Source organism: Aaosphaeria arxii (genome assembly GCF_010015735.1).
Source record: "Aaosphaeria arxii CBS 175.79 unplaced genomic scaffold BU24scaffold_3, whole genome shotgun sequence".
Classification (NCBI taxonomy): Eukaryota; Fungi; Ascomycota; class Dothideomycetes; order Pleosporales; genus Aaosphaeria; species Aaosphaeria arxii.
The window spans coordinates 2,345,036-2,359,452 of record NW_022983476.1 but is presented as its reverse complement, the minus strand read 5'-3'; the positions used below and the strand labels follow the sequence as shown (position 1 = coordinate 2,359,452).

The 14,417-nt window shown below is 49.7% G+C and overlaps 6 protein-coding genes across 6 annotated transcripts; 4 read left to right on the top strand and 2 right to left on the bottom strand.

Annotated features, from left to right (window-relative positions):
• Positions 1-141: 141 nt before the first annotated feature.
• Positions 142-1,080, bottom strand: BU24DRAFT_389143 (lytic polysaccharide monooxygenase). Its single transcript, XM_033525032.1, has 4 exons — positions 963-1,080; positions 347-906; positions 246-295; positions 142-197 (listed from the first exon to the last, which is right to left on the bottom strand). Exons 1-4 carry the CDS (start codon positions 1,061-1,063, stop codon positions 159-161), a joined length of 750 nt encoding a protein of 249 aa, XP_033386018.1. The 5' UTR covers positions 1,064-1,080; the 3' UTR covers positions 142-158.
• Positions 1,081-2,025: 945 nt separating this feature from the next.
• Positions 2,026-3,010, top strand: BU24DRAFT_345458 (carbohydrate esterase family 1 protein; the record flags this gene model as incomplete). Its single annotated transcript, XM_033523450.1, has 3 exons — positions 2,026-2,135; positions 2,195-2,499; positions 2,553-3,010. The coding sequence occupies 3 exons, from the start codon at positions 2,026-2,028 to the stop codon at positions 3,008-3,010; spliced, it is 873 nt and encodes a 290-aa protein (XP_033386017.1).
• A 217-nt stretch (positions 3,011-3,227) lies between these two features.
• Positions 3,228-5,958, bottom strand: BU24DRAFT_389138 (HET-domain-containing protein; the record flags this gene model as incomplete). The annotated part of the gene is made up of 3 exons (XM_033525031.1): positions 5,224-5,958; positions 4,690-5,181; positions 3,228-4,640 (listed from the first exon to the last, which is right to left on the bottom strand). The coding sequence occupies exons 1-3, from the start codon at positions 5,476-5,478 to the stop codon at positions 3,228-3,230; spliced, it is 2,160 nt and encodes a 719-aa protein (XP_033386016.1). The 5' UTR covers positions 5,479-5,958.
• A 32-nt stretch (positions 5,959-5,990) lies between these two features.
• BU24DRAFT_156139 (uncharacterized protein) lies at positions 5,991-7,233 on the top strand. Its single transcript, XM_033521325.1, has one exon. It carries the CDS (start codon positions 6,220-6,222, stop codon positions 6,973-6,975), a length of 756 nt encoding a protein of 251 aa, XP_033386015.1. The 5' UTR covers positions 5,991-6,219; the 3' UTR covers positions 6,976-7,233.
• A 1,890-nt stretch (positions 7,234-9,123) lies between these two features.
• Positions 9,124-9,602, top strand: BU24DRAFT_156112 (uncharacterized protein). Its single transcript, XM_033521323.1, has one exon. It carries the CDS (start codon positions 9,168-9,170, stop codon positions 9,465-9,467), a length of 300 nt encoding a protein of 99 aa, XP_033386014.1. The 5' UTR covers positions 9,124-9,167; the 3' UTR covers positions 9,468-9,602.
• Positions 9,603-13,695, top strand: BU24DRAFT_156113 (putative histidine kinase HHK5p). Its single transcript, XM_033521324.1, has 5 exons — positions 9,603-9,832; positions 9,885-12,764; positions 12,815-13,042; positions 13,113-13,136; positions 13,191-13,695. Exons 1-5 carry the CDS (start codon positions 9,737-9,739, stop codon positions 13,467-13,469), a joined length of 3,507 nt encoding a protein of 1,168 aa, XP_033386013.1. The 5' UTR covers positions 9,603-9,736; the 3' UTR covers positions 13,470-13,695.
• The last annotated feature ends 722 nt before the right edge of the window (positions 13,696-14,417 follow it).

Genomic DNA, 14,417 nt, shown 5'->3' with positions numbered 1-14,417 from the left:
TTTATTAGATCGACCTTTTGTGGATAGCTTGACGCTCAATCATTGAACTCTACCCGTGATCACAATATACGCTTTGGCTACGATGGCTAATTTTGGGTTGCTTTAATTCTTCGACCACTACTTAGATGATGCTAAGGATGTGCCAGGAGCGGCGATGCTCAACCTGTCCAAACTAGAGGTCCTGGGATCTTGTATTCCTGCATGATCTTAGCAAGATGGCCACCTAGCAAAGTAACATTACTTACTGTCTTCGTCGATATCTCCGGATCATACACATCTATATTGATCTCTGGCTCTGCAAACAATGAGTTCCCATTAGGCCATTCATCCGCGACAGCAAACTTACGATCCATCGAGTAAACACCCGGTATCTTCGCCATGAACTCCTTCGTCGGAAACCCCGTTCCCGACCCCTTCACATCCAAGTGCGCACACTCAGGGTAAAACTGTGGTTTGTGCGCCGAATGCAGACTGATAATCTCATGCCTAACAAGATACTTCCCCGCCCTCAACGTCTCAGGAATCCTCTCACTCCACAAGCTCGGCGAGCCGTCCCATCTCGAAAACTCCTTCTGAAACCACCCGCCGCCCTCGATGGTGCCCCAGAGAAGCCCCTGCTGGCCTATCTTGAACCACTCCGCGCCCGCCGGATCGAATGTCGAGCAGTCATTATTCGCGCACGGCGTGAGCCACGCTATCATCGGGCCTACGGTATGGACCCAGGTGTTGTAGACGGCGGTTATGTTTTCTCCCGCGTTGATGGGGATGTAGGCTCGGGCGGGGTTACCGGGGAAGTTGCAGGCTAGGCTGGCGTTCGTGGTCTCGAAGATGGGCTCGTTGGTGATCCATTTTCGTTGCACGATGTAGGGGGCATCGTCTTGGTCCTTGGGGCCGAAGGGATCGTAGCTTGGGGTTGGTTTAGCGGTGAATCGGAGGCTAAGTTGGTGGAGAAGACGACTTACCCTGCGTACCAGGTATCGCCGACGGTGTAGTTAAGGGCGCCACCGTGTGCTGCGGCTAGCTGTGCGAGATATGCCACCGCTGTGAAGTATAGTTGCAACATCGCGGCCAGGTAGTTTAACTTTAGCTCTGTTCGAGCAGGTCAATACATCGTCTTCAGGGGCCACAACTTGAGCATCAAAGAGAGAGAGAGAGAAGACTAACACCACGGAAGGGTACCAAGCAATCCAAGAAGAGACCAGCGATCTCGAAGCTCTGAACAGCCTTGCTTGATTTATTCTTGTTAATCTGAACCACTTACGTCAACATTACACGAGTCTCGCCGACAATATGCTCCAAGGACTTTACAACATCGCTGCACCAAACGCTCACGATATGAGTGGGAACATCTTGTACTGATGCACTTTCCCCCCTCAAGCTCGTCTCCACGTGTCACTACTCTAAAACCCTGAACCTTTTGACCGAATACAAGAATTTCTGGAAACACACTCATTAACACCAATCCGGGGATAGATTGCTGGTTGCGCGCCACACGCAGGCAATCCTTAATGAAGCAATCACGCGTATACGTCCGCATGAGGCGTCGATCTGCTAGGATTCCGATCTACTTCCTACCTCGAGCACAACAACGCAAATGAATCAAAAGGTGGCACCGTCGTTTACGGATCGTCTAGAAGAATCGTCTTGTGGGGCCTCCTGCCATGTGATGGGCTGTGCCTATCGATCCGAGCGGATAGACAGACGAATATGAGGTTAATCTGGCTCGGTAGTTTGGCTAAATTGCCACGAAATGCTTGATAGAAAGCTTGATTTCGACAACCCTTGTCTTTTAGCCTGAACCAAAATATGTCGTAGCAATTGACAAAAGCACTCGAACATTGGTTCGGACTCTTTAGAGTGCTATCCATGGGAGGAGCTATGGAGATTCAGAATCCCACGAATGGCGTTGGAGATTCTTGTATGGGACGATCGGCGGCGCGATTGATGGGTATGTGGAGGGAAATAAAGAGTGAGGATTTCCTTTGCTTCTGACCAACAAGAAGGGTATTTCTTTGTAAGGCAAAAATGAAGTTGAACGTTCTTGTTACGGCGCTAAGCAGTGTTTCTGCGGTGTGGGCAGCGCAATTGACGCAGGTTTCCAATTACGGGGGCAGTGCCAAAGCCAAACCTCAGATGTACTTTGACTCGACCAATTTCCGCATTTTTGTACTCAATGGAACTGACCTAGATCTAGGTGGGTGTACAAGCCCGATAGTGTGAAGACTGATGCACTCGTGGTCGCAATTCATTCTTGTCAGTCGTCGGCACAAAAGTACTTCCAGAACAACAAGATACCATGGAAGCAGGGCTCAGACAGGAAGGGTTACGTTACAGTATGGCCTAGCTCGACTACAGAGTGCTGGGACGTGTCGAGCAAGGCATCTTTGACCCACGATGGAGGTGGTGATTCGAACGCAATTGCCAACATGATTAAGTATGCTATCGAGACGTACAAGATTGATCCCGCGAAGGTTTTCGTTACAGGTGGATCGTCCGGAGGTGAGCGATTGGGTAAATGTAAAAGTTGGTGGCATCCAGCTAACAAACGGCAGCTATGATGTCCAATGTACTTGCCGCGACCTATCCTGAGATCATCACGGCCGTCTCTCTGTACTCTGGTGTTCCGGCTGGATGCTTTGTCTCTTCCAGCGGGCAAGCCGCTGCCTGGAACAACACTTGCTCGGGAGGCCAGTCTCGCGCGAGCGGCCAGCAATGGGGCAACGTAGTGCGAGGCATGTACCCCAACTACAACGGCACTCGCCCGAGGATGCAAGTGTGGCACGGGTCGACCGACAGCACGCTCTCACCTAACAACTATCAAGAGACTATCAAACAGTGGACGAATGTGTTTGGTGTCAGCGAAACACCGACGAGCTCCAAGCCGGACACGCCGGAGAAGAATTATCGCACAGATGACTTCGGGCCAAACCTACAAGGCATCTGGGCACAAGGAGTCGGGCACAGCGTTCCGTCTCATCTGGATCAATCAGAAGCATGGTTTGGGCTTTAGGTTGCGAAGAAGTACAAGAGCACAATCAGTGTCAGGTTGGAATTATGCTCAATGTATGCCCAGAGTACATCAATATGGACATCTTAGTATGTACATGTACCGTAAGACTGAAGATCCGGTACACCAGATCCGGACGGTGAGAAAATTAAGGTCTATCAGTGATGTATTGCCGAAGCCAAAGTTAGTACCCATAGCCTGATAAATGCATAAAGGGGTACTATTCAATTGAGATCTGTTGCTCTTGAAGACGCATGGTGAGAGCTTCCCCATGCATCACGCCATAGACGAATGCTTCTCCGATCAGGCGATAGTTGCCATTAGACTGTGGTCGTAAGATATATGGCACTGGACCGCCATTCAAGATCCAAACTTCATCACCGACTTTCAAGGAACGAGGACCAGTGCCTAAGAAGTTTGACTGAGTGGAAAATAGGCGTCGCTGTTTGCCACCGCCTTGGTCGAAATCGTGTTGCAGCTGTGACAGCTCAACTGGACTATAGGTGCCATTGAACGTGTTTTCGATAACTGTCATTAGGCGATCTTTGTAGGACTTGAGGCTATACTTGGTACTGTCGGGCTCGAGGGCGAACAGGCTACCCCACTCGGGGTAGATGGATTCTGACAATGGTGAGAAATGTGGTTGGAATTCTTCGTTGCGAGACCACGGCATTAATCGGTGACGAATTTGGAGATTGAGAACGTAGTCGATGAAGAGAGTCCCTGTATCTGGAGGTGCTGGCGATACCTTATTGTAGGTGTCGGTGCATAATGTCCGCCACAATAGCTCCACGCGTGAGGGCTCGTGGCTCTTTCTAGTAGGATTGGGATAGGGCAAAGTCAGGGAAAGTGCGAGCTTGACATAGCTCGCCCACATAGCAGAAGGGTCCTTTGACTCATCAAGTACAAGCGCCGTCCGATGAACACAGTCGAGCCTGAAACCCTGGACGTCCAGTAGGCCATTCTCCAAGGTGAGTATATTTGGCCGCCACGTCCGCTTGTCGCTCGCTGTCCAGACGGTAGGTCCGCGGAGACGTAGCGGGTATGGCTTGAGTTGTATCGAGTAATCTGGAACCCAGCTAGGGAGATCAGGAATCTTAGTGCGCGATGGATCCTGGACCTGCTCTAAGGTTGATAGAGTTCCGTTCGAGATCAGTAAAGCTCGCGCTACATCTGAATATACCTGTTGTACGGATCGGTTGTAGTTCGGAATAAGTGATTTGGATTGTGTCTGAAAAGGCTCAATGGATTTGTCCGCCAGGCCGAGGAATGCATAGATCTTATCCCGTGGGTCAGTGGACTGAGAGAATCGGTGTATCTCGAGTAATATCCTGAGTGAAAGCAGTTTGTTGCTTTCTAGGTGGCCAGATATCATGGCAGCAGCAACTCTCAGCCGCACTGCATTGACATAGATAGGACCAACGCCAATTTCCAACTTTGCCTGCAAGATACGTTTGTAGATTCCAGGGCTCTTCTGCAAAACCTTCACGTGTTTCAGCTTTTCTGTACGCAGGTGATGATACCATTTGGTCGCTCTGAGAAATGACATTGTGTGTGACAACTCGTCCCACGACAATACCTTGTTGCCGCAAACGATAGTTGCTTTCTTCGCCAGGGCAATCTCCTGCACAATCTGCATGCTTCGGTCAGGATTGAACTATTCGTGCGTAGAACACACGCACCCATGCTCTTTTGAACCATGCTCTGTTTATGAAAGCAACGAAACCCAACCAGTTGTAGTAGGATAGATCGGGACGACGTTGACCAAAATCTGTTGTAGAATCGTAAAAGGATGTGTACGATATATCCCCCCACTCTTCCTCTGGGATGGCGGCCACCCTCTTTACTGTTGTGACTGCATCTAACGTAAAATCATCCTTCTTCCCTAGCCATACGATAACGCTTTCGGCAGCTGCGAATATTTTCCCCATCATGGTGACTTGAGCATTTCTTTCCTCTACATTTGACTGATTGATACACAAAGCATCTATCCAATAATACATTGGTCCGTTCAGTGGGTCTGGTGTAGCGACCCTACTGGCAAGCATGTTCAAGGCGTCGCGCAAATTGGACGTTACTTTGATGATCTGCCCATCGCATATAATTGGATGTCGACGGAAACTGCGGGTTACCTGGGGTCCACAAGATGTACTGTAGGAATCACCGCTCTTTGCCTCTAGTAGAACTGTAGAGTATCGTTGGGTCTTCGTGCCCACCAGCGACTTCGAAACTTGGACCAGAGGACTACCCCATGTGTAAGACAGAGCATGAAAGGGTGGCGCATCATGAAGTTCGAAGGACTTCAAGCGGCACGTGAGATCGTCAGCATCATTCTTCGAGGCTGGGAGAAGCTCTAGCAGCCGAATTGATGTCGGACTAGGTAAAACTGTATATCTGTAACGGCCTTTGCCTAATAGAAAACGTAAGTTTCCGGAGACATTGACATGGTTGAGGATGCTGCGAAGCCGCATGTGTCGACACTATGCGCTGGGTAGAGCGATAATTTATTACGAAGCTTTCGAGCGTTGGATGCCAGGCATTGCCCAAAGTTGGAGATGGAAGTGGGGATAACGAGGTTATTATTAGAGAATGATCGCGATATGGACGAGATGCATCAGGTTCGCACGGCCCGTTGGATTCAGGGCTTGGCAGTCAGGCAAAAGCCTGCTGCTAGTGACTACGCAATCTATGTGCACTGTGGATGGCTTTTACGCAGTGACAAAGATATTAAGTGCAATGCAGTAAAATTGGTGTGGATTTTTCAGGCGATGTGTTGTGTTTATCTGCTGAAAAATGTCACGAGAGAGTAGAAGGCGGGTATCGTGATGCAGTAGGGACTATGTATCTGGCACGTCTGGGTACTGTTAGTGTCCGTCTAGTGAGCTCTAGATGTCTACCAGTGATAGGAAGCTACTACACGAGAGAGTAAGAGATCAAAACTAGGAACTAGACTTTCGTGCGGAGAAGTTGTAGTAGAAGTGGCCGATCGTTTGCCTCTTTCGTCCATTACACGAGTATAATGGACTATCATGTGATGTCACGTCGAGTACTCGTATCTTGAGCAAAGGAAAGCCTGACACTTTCTCAACGCCTGATTACACCATCTCAAATCTGCAGCTTTCTCAATTTTTTCTGCGCGAGATGTGGGTTGACTATAAAAGGCATCTGCCACGCTACCTCTGCAGGACGAAAATACCACGAATCTAGCAACCATGTCTCTCTCAGCCCGCTTCGACCCGTTGCAACTGGAAGATGCGGAGCCCTATGATGAGCAACTACCCGACTACGAACCTGCGACGGCACCAGAGTACGATGGGGCGGACTACGAGAGCCCTCTCTATACGTACTTCCTACGCCAACTGGATCGCCGCACCCAAGTGTTCGAGCCATGCGGGTTGGGGTCAGGGCCGGCGTATCAAGTTTCAACGCGCAGTAACCTACAATCTCTCTTTAACAAGAAGCCAGAGATTGAAGTTACGGGCACTTCGCAGGCCAGCATTTGCTCGATCGCCTTCGTGAACAGTGGACCATATCCCTGGCGGCCACGGGCCCGTTTCTCACACATGAGCTCAGTTGGCACGACTACATTCCCGATGGAATCCCTCAATTTTTCTGATTGGACTGTTTGCATAGAAGGACTTACCTTCTTATGGCAACTTGAGTCTCGGCCGATGTCTCTGGTCTTGAAAGAGATCTCTGCTGCACTTATCATTGCACGTTTTACTTACTCGGCGTGCGGAATCGACGCGGCGTGTGGTGCAGAAATCGGAGACCTCACAATATTCCCAGACGGGCTCTCGGTGAATCTCGAAGGGGTCGAGAGGATCATATGTAGCCTGCTGGTACCGATAGCGCATTTCAGGAAAATGGGAAAGCACTATCGTAACGACGAAGCGACGAGAAGGAACTCCTGGACGATAGCGCGTCTGCCTCCGATAGTACCAAGGATTGCCGGTTATGGACAGTGAAGAGGCGACTAGGGTTGTATTCCACGCGGATTCGAAAAGTCATTCTTGCGAACGACTCCATGTTACACCCAGACGGACTTGGACGAAAGTGGAGCCAGAGCTTCTCTTTTTCTACCGCGGAAGTAGGAACGAAGAGAAGGTGTGATTAGTTCTGTTGCAGCTGTGTCAACCACGCCTGGCATGTGTCTCGGGTGTTTTCAGCCTTTTGGGACGCATCTGAGCTCATTATTAGTTTGTGTCGAAGCTGGGACGACGGCCCGCAATGCGAAAGGGAGACGTCTGACACTTGGAGAATGCGGTGGAACAAGTTTGTGACATAGTTATGTATCCGTATATAGTACGGATTGTGGTGGTTAGAGATTTGTAGTTGTTGACAAGAAAGGGAAACAATATAGGTGGATAGTAGTTGGGCTTGTGGCCATGATAATGACCAGATGAAAACCACCAGATATATGAAGTTTGGTACAGGTTGGAATAATTGCGGTGATTGTAGTCAGTTACCCAGATAGGTAGTTATCAATGTTGAGAACACTTTGAATGTATTACATAGTTGTGGTGGTTTTGGTAGTGTGCACTCTGTACATGTACATGTACATAACAATAATTACTGTGTACGTAAGTAGCTAGCGAAGACCTATAAAGAGTATAGTGGGACAAATTAAGATTGCTCTGATGGCTTACCTAACGTATTCTAGGCCGATCCGTATTGAGATTAGTCCGTGATCTAGCCTGGCTTGGCGGGGATGTGACAGTAACACCAGCAAATATGAGCAATCATCCATGATCCATCACCACCACCACCAGGTCCAACCACCACCATCTCCTTTCCCCCTTCCAGAAAAACAAACACACACAGTAAACAGAAACCTACGAGCAACGATGATGACACGACGACCATGACCAGGACAAGGCATACATAATTCACGAATAACCACTTATCATACCTTGCTTTTTCTCTCTCTTCACACTCATGCACCACTCCATAATCTGTTGTTGATCTGGGGTTACCCACGCACACTCTTCTCTCTCACGGTTGGCCTTTGCAAATCACGATTCACAAGCCTACCATAATTGCCCCCCCAAATTTCCCTCGCACCATCCCCACTCCCTAGCACCTTGCTAGGGACGTATTTGTCGTGGCCCCAACCCCAACTGACTTCTTAAGCGAAGCGAATACGTACTCGGGCCAAGTAGAGGTACAGGCCGGTCGAGAACCTCAGCTTACCCTCCGTGCCCTCCAACAAAAACAACCCATCTGCCGATCCGCCCTCAGAGGAACGCCCCATCTGCTGATGTGCTGGGAATCGCTGCCACCATCGAGAAGATGCGGAAATGAACAGCGGCCGGGGCCTACAAGTACATAGGTATGCATCGAAACCTACTCACTACGGAGTACTTTATCGTCCCTTTGGTTTTCGACTTTCTACCAGTACTCGTACTGTTTGATGGCAAGCATACGACTGATGTGCATTCATCCGTCAATCCATCATTCGAAAATACTATCCTGTGCCTCAGTCAGATTGGATGGCGGCCGGGTGTGCCGTTGGATTGCGAAACGAACCAGGCCATGCAGATGCCATTCTTTGGAATGGCATTGTCCCACCCGTGGTCCCCGGGGGGCGTCTGTGGTTGGCGGTTGGCGGTTGCATGGCACTTTGAAATGCCCTTAGCAAAGAGACTGTTTCAATCGCTCATTATGTCGCAGAGATCTGACCGGTTGGCAAGGAAAGTCTCCCTCACTGATGACCACTACTATTACTTGTAGCTCCCCTACCAACCCGAATAATTGATACGGTGCAGACAAGTGCTTATGTAGACATCTTGCACCGTACTCTGGTACGAGTACTAGTTGTGAAATGCCAAAGTCCAGGGCGAGTAATCGTCTTCTGCGCGCCGTACGATCCCCAGCATCATTGGCAGCTAGGCCCTTGCGCGGAAGGCCGCGGCATCACGGGCTCTTTCTACTCTCTTTTCCTTTCTGAGTTCGGTCACCACGATCGCTAGGGGTTTTGTATGTACATATTTTCTTCTCTCAAGGAACATTAAGAATAATCAAGGATAAGAATGGTAATGATATTGACGATAATTATAATAATAATCCCTCTCCTGTAACTGGGACTTCCCTCGGCTCAACTTCTCTGTGTCTCCCCCTGTACGAGAAGTAGAATAGGTAGTGCGCCTGTGTTGGCTGCATGTCTGTCCGCTGTACCCCATTTTGGTGCTTGTCTTGGGTCTGTCCATCGCCCGATTCGCCCATCCCGTATTATTCGTTTCCTACCTTTCTCGGCTGTTTCTTTCACGCTTCTACCACTCGCGACCGCGCCCTCGCTCGATCCCGAACCCTCAGTCCCTCCCTCAAGGCCATCTCCATCCTAGGATATCTTCCTCGATGTTGTAGAGCCTGTCACTCGCCGTTTCCTCTCCTCCTATCCACCTCTGAACGTGAGAGCGCGCATCTCCAACCCGCCCGCCCGTTGTCTGCCGTGCCGTGACTGGCCCTACTGCCCCAGCTCACGAGCTAACTCGACTACCACATCAACCTTCGCATTTCGACTCACTACCCGACAATCCCTCATCGCGCTCTCCTCCGTTAAGACAGAATTCTACCGTCGCGTTATAGGAATGGGACGTGGGCGACCGAGCCCTTCTTCAGCCGTCTCGCCGGTACCTTTTCCCCTCGCCCTTTCCGTGGACCCTCGCGCAGCGACCTGGGCAGACCCCAATCTTTAGTCGGATCACACATCTGCTGGGCACTACTGCAATGGTCAAGATGCGCATTCCCATACGGGAACAGCTGGGCTGCCTGGTTTTGCTGGCTTCTCTGATCGGATTGGCGGTCATCGCGATTGCAACATGGGTAACATTGCCCCAAACCCTTCTTGAAGGCACACAACACTAATTCTTAGCAGATTACCAACCATAACTTTGTGTTGGACATTCGCTCTACTCGGTTGTCGTTGACTGCCTCACTCAAGTCCGCTCAGTTGGCTTCGAATCTTCTCATCATGCAGACCACAGTCAAACAATCTGCTACGCGTATCATCATTCAATTGGCCCTCCAACGTTACAACCGAGGAAATAACACTGAGGCAAGCTGGGCAAGAGCTCGAGAGGATCTACAAGCCATTTTCCAGGCTGATGGCGATAGCCGTCTCGCCATACAGGCACAGCTCTATGCTGCCAACAACTCTGCATACTCTGTCCTCAATGGTACGGCTGATACCATGGTAGGTCTGTCGTTGCCATACAAAAAACCGGATGGATCAAACGCGACATTAGGAGACCCAGTATATGGCTACATCCCGGAGCTATACCCCAAATTCGAGCCCACCCCTATCCCTTATAATTCGACGTTCAATCGAACTGTTGCCTTCTACGAAGGAAGAGAGATCAACCAGACCAGCTACCTCCTCAGTGGACCTTACCGTGTGGATGACAACCTTAATCTTGTTTCCATCACCATGCCGATCATCAACAACACATCACACATCGAGACATTAGGGTGGTTGACTGCAGTACTAGATGCGCATTTGATAATGGATGTTGTAGAGGGGTTGGAAGGATTGGACAGAACTGGTTTGGTCTTACTTGTCGGACCGAACAATGTGACCAACAAGTTTCCAGCCAATGTGCTATATAACTCCCCCAACCAAGTTGTCCCCGACAACGAGCAAGTCCGATTCCTATTACCTCCTACGGCCAGGACCGACCTTGTGAATCGACACGTTTCGAAGGGCTCGGCCACGAGCAACTCTTCCTTCGATTGGGCCGACTTCCCCGTCATTAAGAAAGGCTTCACCCAACTAAGTAAAATCGCGAACAATGCTGGAAGCAAAGTTTCGACAAGAAATGAAGAAGGACAAGATGTAGCTGTGGGATATGCGGTTGCAAACTCGGCAATGGTGGATTGGATGGTAATCGTTGAGCAATCGCATGGTGAAGTTTGGGCTCCCATCAACCGACTTCGGAATATCATTCTCGCCTGCGTCTTCGGCACGATGGGAGCTATGCTGGTATTGACTTTTCCAGTTGCCCATTATTCGAGCCGGCCGATCCGACGATTACGGGATGCCACTAAGAAATCCGTTTCCCCCCAGGTCATCGATGAAGACAGCTTGAGCTCCCAGCGCGACGGTGCCAACGGTGACGACCACCAGGATGCCCTCGCCCGGAAGGAAGGTTGGATGGGCAAGGTCAAGCATTTCCGTCGTAACCAGAAAGCTAGCAAAGCAGAGAGGAAGGAGGCGGAAAGACGACGACAGTTCCGCATCCCTAGCAAGGTCAAGGATCGAAAACATTTCATTCACGACGAACTTACAGACCTCACAAAGACGTTCAATGAGATGACGGATGAGTTGATGATGCAGTATGAAAGACTGGAAGAACGAGTTCAACAGAGGACAGCTGAATTGGAGCTGAGCAAAAAGGCTGCAGAAGCCGCAAACGAGAGCAAGACACTCTTCATCGCCAACATCTCTCACGAGCTCAAAACCCCTCTCAACGGAATATTAGGCATGTGCGCAGTTTGCATGTCAGAAGATGATCCCGTTAAGTTGCGACGGTCCCTCGGCATTATCTACAAAAGCGGAGATCTTCTGCTCAACCTTCTCACAGATCTATTAACGTTCAGCAAAAATCAGGTCGGCCAATCTTTGAGTCTAGATGAAAAGGAATTCCGTTTACGAGACATCAGCTCTCAAGTTCTGGCCATCTTTGAGCGTCAGGCGAAGGAGGGCAAGATCGATTTACGGGTAAAATTTGAAGGACCTTATGATGCCAACGTCGACGAAAACGGACGGGCAAATGAACATGGCGATTTAGGACCCTTTGGACTCGGTCGACTGAAAGATATGATTCTTTATGGCGATCAGCACCGCATACTACAGGTTGTCATCAACTTGGTATCGAACAGCTTGAAATTCACCCCGCAAGGAGGGGCAGTGGTCATCACCATCCGCTGTTTGGGAGAAGCAACGACGTCCGGTAGCAGGAAGACATCTGTACAATCCAGACAGAGCTCGATGAGGAACTCAAAGAACCGTGTCCGTGCCTCGAGCTCTGAAGTTGGATCTGTGTCAATTTCGACCCCCAACCAATACGAGACTGCGAACGTAATCAACGCTTTCGATCAAAAGAACCCGTACTCGCACATCATGGCCCAGGAAAGGCCTACTACGCCACCACCCGGTCGCTGGTTAGCTTATGAGTTCGAAGTCGAGGACACTGGGCCAGGTATACCCGAAAATCTACATGATAAGATCTTCGAACCCTTTGTACAAGGCGACCTTGGCTTAAGCAAGAAATATGGTGGAACCGGTCTTGGCCTGAGTATCTGCTCGCAATTGGCCGGTTTAATGAAGGGCACAATCCAGTTGAAGAGCGAAGTTGGCCATGGCAGTGTCTTCACCATGGCCATCCCCCTGAAACACTTAGCCAGCCGTGCTGACAGCACAGCCAGCTCCAGTAACATCAATCTGGGTGACCGTGACCCAGGTGCTAGACAGACTACGTCGATGGATGAACCAGGCTATCGACCAGCCAACGATGATGCTCTTTCGGGGAGGTCAGTGCAATCTGCTCGCAGCGACCCCATCGCTGGCTCTTCCTCTGGTCCCGTTGCATTCGAGAACGACTCGAAGCCGCGACTTGTGGGTCTCAGCACCCCATTCTTTGCCTCAAATCCCCCCTTGGAATCTCCCAATTCTCAAACTGCAGCAATGCAACGAGTAGAGGCCGAGGCGACGAAACGAGGAGACAAAGTGAGAGTTCTCGTTGCGGAAGACAACAAGGTAAGCAATGCATGTTCCGATACGTGTAGAGTATCACTGACAAGACAAAGACAAATCAAGAAGTTGTTCTCCGCATGCTAAAGCTAGAGGACGTTTACGATGTCACAGTGGCAAAAGATGGACAAGAGGCGTTAGATAAAGTCAAGGAAAGCATGGAGCGCCAGACACCCTACAACCTCATCTTCATGGATGTTCAGATGCCAAATCTCGATGGCTTGCAGTCTACTCGACTCATCCGACAATCCGGATTCTCCGCGCCAATTGTTGCCCTAACTGCCGTAAGTATCATCTTCTAGATAACATACACATTGACATCACGAATGGGTTATGCTAACATGTCTTCTGTAGTATGCGGAAGAAAGCAATGTAAAGGTACGAGTGCTCCATTCTCTTTGCTGTTCGTTTACATTTTCTCACATGTCGCAGGAATGCCTTGACTCCGGAATGGACTTCTTCCTATCAAAGCCTATCAGACGCCCGGCTCTGAAACATGTTTTGAAAACGTATTGTCCACCAATACCCGAAGAAGACGGAGAGACAACACCACCTCTTGAAAACCCTACATCGCGACCGAACGGCAGCATCGCACAGTCTTCGCCTTCAGGGGTGACTAACGCCACTACAGCACCAGTCACCATAGTTACTGCAACCAGGGATGGCGATGAGACACCTGCTGTGTCTCCACTCACACGACCAGAGTCATAAGAAGCATCTCTCCCTCTCTCGCCAGCTCAGCCACTGCACCACGCCACCCGGTTGCAGTTCTTCCTTTCCACCTGCTTTCGATACCCGATATATTCCTCGTTAATTTTCACTCTCGTCACCCCCTAATTGAAGCTGACCTGTACATGGTGGTCGGCACCGCTTACGATCTTATAATGGCCTCCGATTGGAACGGAACTTCTCATTCTTGGTACTATGGTTCATTCTCCTGTCTTATTTGATGTTTCATTTGTCACATGTACGTACTCAAAGCATGGCGCTGGGCGGGGTTGAAAAACAATATCTTTTCCTATTTCTGTACTTTTTCAGGACAAGGGCTCGCTGCTAGTCCTGGCGTTTGTTTGGGAAAAAAAGTCCGACGGGAGACCAGGCCGAAGGCATATTCATAGGTCGGCGCGGCATTGCCATAGCAAGTCATTTTTCTGTTCCCTCTTCATCTTTTCTTTTCTTTATTTCGCTCTTTCTTTATCTGGCTTCTGTCACATGCCATACTCAAAGGCATTTGTGATTCTTGAGGCTGCCTGGGGATTGGGAAAGTAGAATAAGACCTCTTGAAGGCTGCAGGGAGGAGCGCAAAACACAACCAGCTCGTATTGCACAAACAAGTGTTTGAAACTGTACAACCTAATTGAATACTCATGATGTTGTTCTTACTATCTAATTTGTCTATTATCAGCCGTGTTGGTCACTGCAAGGGGTGGATCGGGATTGTCAATTAGCCACCATCAACACAGGTTGTTCCTAGCGAGGGCGACCCGTCCCCTTCCGCCTCATCTCGTCCCGTCACAGTCTACCTAGATAGGCACGTATCATTACCTTTGAAGACGTCATGTATTTGCCATCATGAGCATTTTGGTTGTATGCCGGCTCACCCCAATAACAATTCCACCGTAACGCGCGTTTCTCCACGTGTGACCCAATAGTTATTAT

Coding starts and splice junctions, on each gene's coding strand:
- BU24DRAFT_389143 (XM_033525032.1), bottom strand. CDS start 1,063: ATGTTGCAACTATACTTCACAGCGGTGGCATATCTCGCACAGCTAGCC. Junction 907..962: donor GGCGATACCTGGTACGCAGG/GTAAGTCGTCTT, acceptor ACCAACCCCAAG/CTACGATCCCTTCGGCCCCA. Junction 198..245: donor CGGAGATATCGACGAAGACA/GTAAGTAATGTT, acceptor AAGATCATGCAG/GAATACAAGATCCCAGGACC.
- BU24DRAFT_156139 (XM_033521325.1), top strand. CDS start 6,220: ATGTCTCTCTCAGCCCGCTTCGACCCGTTGCAACTGGAAGATGCGGAG.
- BU24DRAFT_156112 (XM_033521323.1), top strand. CDS start 9,168: ATGTCTGTCCGCTGTACCCCATTTTGGTGCTTGTCTTGGGTCTGTCCA.
- BU24DRAFT_156113 (XM_033521324.1), top strand. CDS start 9,737: ATGGTCAAGATGCGCATTCCCATACGGGAACAGCTGGGCTGCCTGGTT. Junction 12,765..12,814: donor TCGTTGCGGAAGACAACAAG/GTAAGCAATGCA, acceptor GACAAGACAAAG/ACAAATCAAGAAGTTGTTCT. Junction 13,137..13,190: donor CGGAAGAAAGCAATGTAAAG/GTACGAGTGCTC, acceptor CACATGTCGCAG/GAATGCCTTGACTCCGGAAT.